Raw genomic sequence first — 7,936 nt, forward strand, 5'->3', positions numbered from 1 at the left:
AATTAAAATTTTACTAAAGGAGATAATTCCTCGATTTGGGATTCCTGAAGGTATATCCTCAGATAATGGACCTCATTTTATTTCAGAGGTGGTTCAAGGAACATSCMAATTTTTACAGATGAAATGGGAATTACACAYTCCATGGAGACCCCAGTCTAGCGGTAAGGTAGAAAGAATGAACCAAACACTTGAAAGACATATTTCAAACCTGTGTCAGGAAACCCATCTTAAATGGGTGAATGTATTACCAATGGCCTTGATGAGAATAAGAATAACCCCAAGAATAAAAGAGGGAGTAAGCCCTTTTGCAATACTTTACGGGAAACCTTACCCAATTAATGAAATAGGGGGACAAAGTGATCAAATGCATGTAAGAGGGGAAGAAATGTTGAGAGAGTATTTATTGTCTTGGTCTCGGGTACTAACATCTTTACATAGGTACCTTAATCAACGTACCCCCCTTCCATTGAATTCCCTTGTGCATGACTTCAAGCCTGGGCATCTAGTTTATATTCGGACATGGAAAGAAGAACCACTAAGAGGAAAGTGGAAAGGACCTTACCTGGTGCTTCTGACAACTCATACTGCAGTAAAGGTGGAGGGAATAAGTTCCTGGACCCGCTCTTCCCGAATAAAGAAGGCACCTTTGAATGACTCGTGGACTGCCACACCCACAAGATATCTCTCAAGATAAGAATACAGAAGTTACAAAAGTGATGAATTGCCCTTGGAAAACTGAACTCTTTTACATGGAAATAGAGTGCTCTTAGTGTTATTAGGTGTTATTTTGCATTGTGATAGTATTGTTAATTATAGATAGAGCTGATTTATAAGAATATTGATTTGTTTAATTTAATTTGTTTGCTATAGAGTTAAGATGGAAAATGAGGACACTGTTAATTTTGTTATGCATGCTCATTGGTACAACTAACTTGATATTGTAGCTTTTACGGGCCTTCAGAAAAAGTGACTCGGATTACTGCTTGCTTCTCTATTCCCCAAATCTCCTGGATTACCCATGCCATGGGAGATACTTAGAATTAACTTAACATCCATGTAAGAATAGTTGAAGTTGTTTAAATGAGACGTACTAGATAAGTGATATTAACAAGCCTCAAAGGGGGGAATTATTAGAGAAATACTGTGAGAAAAACCTTGCAAAKAGTTAACAAGACTCAAGGACAAGGGGGAGAGAAAAACAGTACTGCAAAGGATAACCAGCTCCGGCTAAATAACCTTGATGAAACCACAGCGCTTTGAAGATTGCGAGGGGTAGGTAAGACAAAAACAGCAGAATAACCCAGGAGTGACCTTAGGTTCATTAAGGCTTATTAACATATTAAACTTCACACCCCTAAATGAATAATGAGATGGAAATGACATGATAATGATGTTACCACCTCTTCTTCCCTTCCTATGCTAATTAACAGGAATGTGAAAGCACAAGCGCAGAGCAATTACCTGAGGTAGTGAAATTGTAACCAATAGAAAGATTTGTATAAAGTACTCCCAGAAAAGTGTGTATAAATGAAGACTGAGAGGGGGAGAAGGTGTGCTAGCTTTGTGGATTTACCACCTAGCCCCCATCTCTGCACAGAAATGAAATAAACGAATATCTCGACCCTGTGTGTCTACTGGTTGCTTGCACACTGGGTAGCAGAACCCAGATTTTGGGACAACAATGGCTGGGGAAGTTATGGTGAAGTGATGGCTGTCTCAGAGTGACCTGATAGGCCAGCAGTAACAAATGGCTGTGGAAGTTATCTTGAGGAAACCTTTGCCATGAAAGCCCCTAGAGCAGCAGCAGGCACCTGCTGGAGGTACGTGCTTCTGAGGGCATGGGAGGCAAAAGAGGGAGATGAGAGCTAGCGTGGTGAGCCCTAGGGAGAGCACTTGCTCTCTGCTTCCTGGAGGTGGGAAGTGCCTGGCTGTTCACAGGCAGTGCCTGTTGCAAAGCCTTGGAGGACTAGAAGGGAATGAGAGGGCAGGAGAGTTGAGCTTTGTGTGGTTTGGGGCCCCTGGTGGGTTGTCTGCCTGCTGCCATGTCTAGTCCTGTCCCTGGTGTGTCTCTACTATAGAGGAGCATGTTGGCTGGCCACCCTCCGTGATGCATTTGGCGGGGGGGGGGGGTGCAGCATGTCATAGTGGCTTCATTCCCCGTGGTGGAAATGAGGGTGTCCCCAGTGCTGGGCTGCTCTGACAGGGAGCAGGTGTCTGGAGAGAGCCAGGCTGTGCATGGGGAGCCCTGCCAAGATGGGGAGGAAAGGGTTAGACAGGGGCATTTGTGCTGGGGCAGTGGCAGTGGGCACGGGAGGCAGCGTTAGGCAGTGTTCGAGAGCAGAGCAGCAGGCACAGACCCTTGATGAGCAGGCGCGGCACTGCAGGAAATGGTCTTAGCACCAAGGCAGGACAGAGGAGGTGCAAAGCAAGGTCAGGAAGTAAGGCCAGAGGAAGGCCAGCAAGAGGTCTGCGTACCAAATGGAGGTGCAGCTGCTGAGTGCTTCCATCAGTGAGTGTCCTGAGGTGTTGGCTCCACTGCCCCTGGATGTCCTGCAATAACTTCATGCTCGATAGCCATCGACAGCCCTGCTGCCCACGCAGGGGTGTGTTTGTGGCCAAGGACGACCTCCAGGGAGCCTGCAGAGAGCCCTTGGCTGCAGCCAGCTGTGATGCCTGGCAGACTGGCAGGGGGCCTGGGAGCCTCTGCCTCTTCTGCTGCCTTTGGGCGTTGTGACTGCATTGTTGGGTGACAGCACAGTGACATCAGGAACCTGGGGCCTCACCACAGCCTCTCTGGCCAGGGGTCTGCTGGCCCAGCATCAGCGGGAGGTTCAAGGCCCCTGGGGTGCTAGCCCTCATGCAGCCCCTGTCACCAGGACACCAGGGCTGCTGAGTCTCTCCATGTCTGGCTGTGCATCTCCTGTGGGTGGCCAGGAAAGCCTGCTGGGCTCCTTCCTGTGTGTTCCTGTGCACCAGGGTGGCCCTGTCAGCACAGAAAGGGCAGAAGTCCAGCCACATCCTATCATGGTGAAGTGGCTTCTCCCAGAGCTCCACAAGCAGCCACGTAGATGATCAGAGCTGGATATTGTACCAGCAGCTGGCAGAGGTGGATGTGTTGGAGGTGAAGTGCAAGCTAAGTTCTTCTAGGCACCTGAGCAGCTCATAGGTGCTCTGGTTGCAGGTTCCTCTGCCTACCTGCCTGCCTCACAGCAGCAGTGCCAGGGCCCGAGCCAGCATGGTTCCCTGTCTTCAGGACAGAAGAGCGACAGGTCCAGGAAAGCAGTGCTCCCTCTTCTAAACACATGTTTCTGATGGGTTCAACCTCTTGAAGGTTGCACAGTGGCTACTGTGGCTGTCAGCACAATACTGTGCACTGAGATTGCTGCTCCCAGGCCTCCCAGCTGCTGGTGTATGTGGTTTGAATCGCTGGTGCATAGGATTCTCCAAAATGTTGGGACCTAAGCCACATCTCTGTAACAGACTGATGAAGCAGACACTTTCTGACTGACCAGCTACCATCAAGTCTGTTGAAGACAGTCAACTCATGGAGCTAGGGTGTGGTTACAGGTGTGCACACAGGTGTGTTTAGCTGTCTGGGTGAGGTGGAACTCAAGTCAGCTTTCACATTTAACTCTCCAGCATTGATGTAGGTGATCAGAGATTGAGAAGTTTTTGCCCCAGCCAAGCACACATGAGGAGATTTATCTGGTTAATGGATAAAGCCTTTTGTGAACAACATTGTCCTGGCTTCTCTTCTCCACCTCCCTTGACAGTATCAGTGATAGGAAATGGCAGTGAGCAAGGCTCTGGAAGCACAGAAGATTGAGCCCTTTCTGGAGTTGGAGCCTGTAGGAAAGTTCTGATTTTCCAAACATCATGGGCAATGCTGGGAGTGGTTGGCATAGGCGGCATTTCCTGCAGTCAGCCTCTCTATTAAACCTAGCACTCAGCCCCCTGACAGCTCAGCAGGAGGTTCCTGGGGCCTTGCACGTGCACCACTGCCTTCTTGTGTGCATGCCACCGTGTTGGGCAGCTAGTTGCACAACTCTCCAAGAGCTGGCCAAGACCTCTTTTGGGGCATGCCTGGTCTTTTTGGAGGAGACGCAGTTGAATATGTGCAGGCCCATTTTCTCATTGTAGCTCTGCTATTGTCCAAGCGCAGCAAGGGCCCACTGCTCCCTCCGAGACTGGGAGGTGGGAGCCAAAGACAGTCAAATGACTGGCATGGGAGGGACATCAGCAGCCAGGGCCTCATCCCACAGTACCCACCTGAGGCGAGTGAGGCCGGCCCAGAGACGAAAGTCAGGTTCAAGCACGCATCCAGATCATCTGTCATGTTCATGGTGATGGGACAGGCAGTGAGACACAGATTACCTTTTGTGGTACCTCACCACCTTGGGCTGTAGTGCCTGACTGCCTCACCTTGCCCTTGCCCAGCCCAAGCTGTGCCCCATGCAGGCTTCTGCAGACACCATGCTCTGGGATCTCCCGGGGGTCTCATGCAGAAGAGAAGCCATGCAAGGCTGGCCTTTTCCCCTTCACCAGGACGTGGAGACATGCAAAAGGATGGAGCTGGTCATGGATCACCCCACAGGTGGGGTGTGCTATCAACCCTGGAAGGGCTAGCCTGGAAGAGTGGCCATGGGGAAGCTTCCCCACTGTGTGAATATTGAGGGAGAAGATCTGTGGAAGATCTGGCAGTGAGTCCGGGGACTGGCAGAGTGCGTGATCGCAGCCCCAGAGTGTGTTCTCTGCACACTGACCAAACTCCTGCCAACGTCAGATGTGTATATTCCATCTTGTCAACAATGTCAAGTTGCTTCACAGCCAGTGGCTGCTCAAGCTGAGCACAGCTGAGATAAGGAAAGAGTTCTGGTAGATTTAAAGGGTCCCTAGGGTAAAACAAGCTGATTCCCACCTGGGTGTCCAACACATGCTTCCAGTAGCCTCCCATTAGCGACCCTCCCAGGCATTCCCAGGGCTCCCCAAGCAGTTTGAGGTGTAAGTCTTCTGTTAAATCCAGCCTGATTAACCTCTCATGATCCTTGAGTACCCACTCGATGCTGGTATCTGACCCTCCTTTTTCTGCCTTGTGGTCACAGCACATAGCACAGGGAAGAACCTGAGCTCTTCTCCTCTGCACCCACCATGTCTTGATACCTTTCCTAGGACAGCTGCATTTGCCCTGCAAGCACACGCCTCTGTGCTCCCACACTGCCATTCGCGTGCAGCAGCTGCCTGCTGGCACTTCTCCTCACCCAGGCCCTGTGCTGCCCAGCTCAGCTCCTYCCCATCTGTCCCCACCTCCTCTGCCCTCTCCCCAGCCCACCTAGTAGAGTAGCTCAAGATGAGGATGATCCACGGCAGTGCCTGCTGCAGGGAGCTGCAAAACTCTGGATGTTCACCCATAGTCTAGGCACTCTGAAGAGCACAGCAGCTACGGGGGGGGGGCGGAGGGTGGTGGTGGTCAGAGAGGTGTGTCAGCCTCCCCCTCAGCCCTAGGGCTGTGGTCTACTGTGGTCTAGCAATGGCACAAGGAAATGTAGTCCAGTCACTCCATTTCTCCACTTCTCCCATGGCCACRACATCCTTAACCCTGGCTGTCTGCAGACCCTCTGGCCAGCCCTTCTACCCAGGACAGCACGAGAGTCCTGGGCACGAGGAGCCTCAGGATCCAGTGACATAGCAGCCTGCCCTGAACTGACAAACATAGCATCAGGTTTTCATTTATTCCTCCTCACAAGCAAACCATTGCTCCTTTCTTCTCTGCAGGTATCCTTGCTCCCCAGAGAGCCTTTCCCCAGATCACTGTGTCTATGCTGGCCTGGTCACCCATTCTTGCAACCCTTCCCAAGGGTCTGCATAGGCCATGGTGTGGTGTTGCTGCTCTGCAAGGTGAGTGGGCTGTGAGGCCCCAGGAGGACTCAGCCTTGGCAGTGTTGATCAGGGAAGTGGCTATTGGACCAGCATCACTGCATCTGACAACCTCCCACCCAGAATCTTCAACTGTGGAGGATGGGTGGAGCAATCACAGGGCATTGCACATTGCTCAAGATGTGTTCAGAGGTGTCATTAGACCCAGCCCACTCCCTCTCCTCAGGGACATGTGGGGCATTCCTTGCTTTGGCCCTTTACATTTATTTTACTCTGCTTGGTTTTGGGAGTATCCACTCATTGCCCATTCCAGGCACACGCCGCCCCTGGATATGTCCTGTGCTCTCTGAGTGACTCCATATTCCCTTCCAGAAGGATGGCCATCTGTCACCAGCCCTCAAGTATGTCGGACAGTCCCCAGCAGACACCTCTGGACCACTCACCCTCTCAAGGCACCCTGGGCACTCACAAGTGACAGCTGAATCCAGCCCTCATTCCCACACACATCACCCAAAAGAGATGATGCCCCTTAGCCCATGAAAAACGTAAGCACAACAACAGGGCCTTTTTGGGTGTAATTCCCTGAGCATATTCCTGACTCCAGCTTTTGAAAAAGACCCCAGCATTCAGGCACAGTACTCAGAAGACCCTCTTTTATTACAGAGATGCTACTAGGGAGGCCAGCTCTGACACAGTGACAGGCAGATTTACAGAAGGCCTCTGGGTGAGAAAGACAAGCTTTGTGCCTCCAGAAATGTGGGAGGAATTCAAAGGCTTGTCCACAAACATGACTATCACAGACAGACCTCCCAATGCACAAGAGATGTTGGAAATAAACTGAGACTCAGGTGTGAGGAGAGATGGGCAGCTCATTGCTGCTGAGCTAGTATGAGCTGAAACAGTTTCCTCACTGCCTCCTGGAGCTCCTTGTTCCTCATGCTGTAGATGAGAGGATTCAGTGTTGGAGGCACCACTGAGTACAGAACAGCCAGCACCAGATCCATTGCTGGGGAAGAGATGGAGGGGGGCTTCAGGTAGGCAAAGATGACAGTGCTGACAAACAAGGAGACCACGGCCAGGTGTGGGAGGCACATGGAGAAGGCTTTGTGTCGACCCTGCTCAGAGGGGATCCTCAGAACAGCCCTGAAGATCTGCACATAGGACAATACAATGAAAACAAAGCAACCTAAGGTTAAACAGCCACTAATCCCAAGAAGCTCAACTTCCCTGAGGTAGGAGTCTGCACAGGACAGCTTGAGGATCTGGGGGATTTCACAGAAGAACTGGTGCACAGTGTTGCCTTGGCAGAGTGGTATTGAAAATGTGTTAGCAGTGTGCAGTACAGCATAGAGAAATCCACTGGCCCAGGCAGCTGCTGCCATTCTGACACAAGCTCTGCTGTCCATGATTGTGCCATAGTGCAGGGGTTTGCAGATGGCAACATAGCGGTCATAGGCCATGACAGTGAGGAGAGAATACTCTGCTGAAAACAAGAAGAAAAACATGAATACCTGGGCAGCACACCCTGAGTAGGAAATGGCCCTGGTGTCCCACAGGGAGTTGGCCATGAATTTGGGGACAGTGGTGGAGATGGAGCCAAGGTCGAGGACAGCGAAGTTGAGGAGGAAGAAGTACATGGGGGTGTGGAGGCGGTGGTCACAGGCTACGGCTGTGATGACGAGGCCGTTGCCCAGGAGAGCAGCCAGGTAGATACCCAGGAAGAGGGAGAAGTGCAAGAGCTGCAGGTCCCGGGTGTCAGCGTACATCAGTAGGAGGAGGAACTCACTGAGGGAGCTGCTGTTGGACATTTTGCACCGTCTGAGCTTGGGGCACTGTCCAAGGAAGAACAGATAGACACAAATTAGGACAGACTTCTCTGAGCAAAGCTCTCTCATAAACCCTCCCAAACACACATACACATTAGCACTCCTCATCTCAGCTGCACCATCACTGAGCTCCATGGCTTTAACTCTGGTTGTGCTGGCTGAGTTTGTCATGAGGAGCAGCGGCCTCTGCCCGTGGACTCCCGAGGAGTCAGCCCTGACCTACATCACCGAGTACA

At 51.3% G+C, this 7,936-nt stretch overlaps 1 protein-coding gene across 1 annotated transcript; it reads right to left on the minus strand.

Annotated features, from left to right (window-relative positions):
• Positions 1-6,743: 6,743 nt before the first annotated feature.
• Positions 6,744-7,682, minus strand: LOC146585653 (olfactory receptor 14C36-like). Its single transcript, XM_085322538.1, has one exon. It carries the CDS (start codon positions 7,680-7,682, stop codon positions 6,744-6,746), a length of 939 nt encoding a protein of 312 aa, XP_085178664.1.
• Positions 7,683-7,936: the final 254 nt, after the last annotated feature.

The sequence above is a fragment of the Rhea americana genome, unplaced genomic scaffold (genome assembly GCF_003343005.1).
Source record: "Rhea americana isolate MKP2758 unplaced genomic scaffold, rheAme1 scaffold_789, whole genome shotgun sequence".
In the NCBI taxonomy this organism is placed as follows: domain Eukaryota; kingdom Metazoa; phylum Chordata; class Aves; order Rheiformes; family Rheidae; genus Rhea; species Rhea americana.

Bases quoted from the DNA above. Each gene is read 5' to 3' on its own strand.
- LOC146585653 (XM_085322538.1), bottom strand. From the start codon at position 7,682: ATGTCCAACAGCAGCTCCCTCAGTGAGTTCCTCCTCCTACTGATGTAC.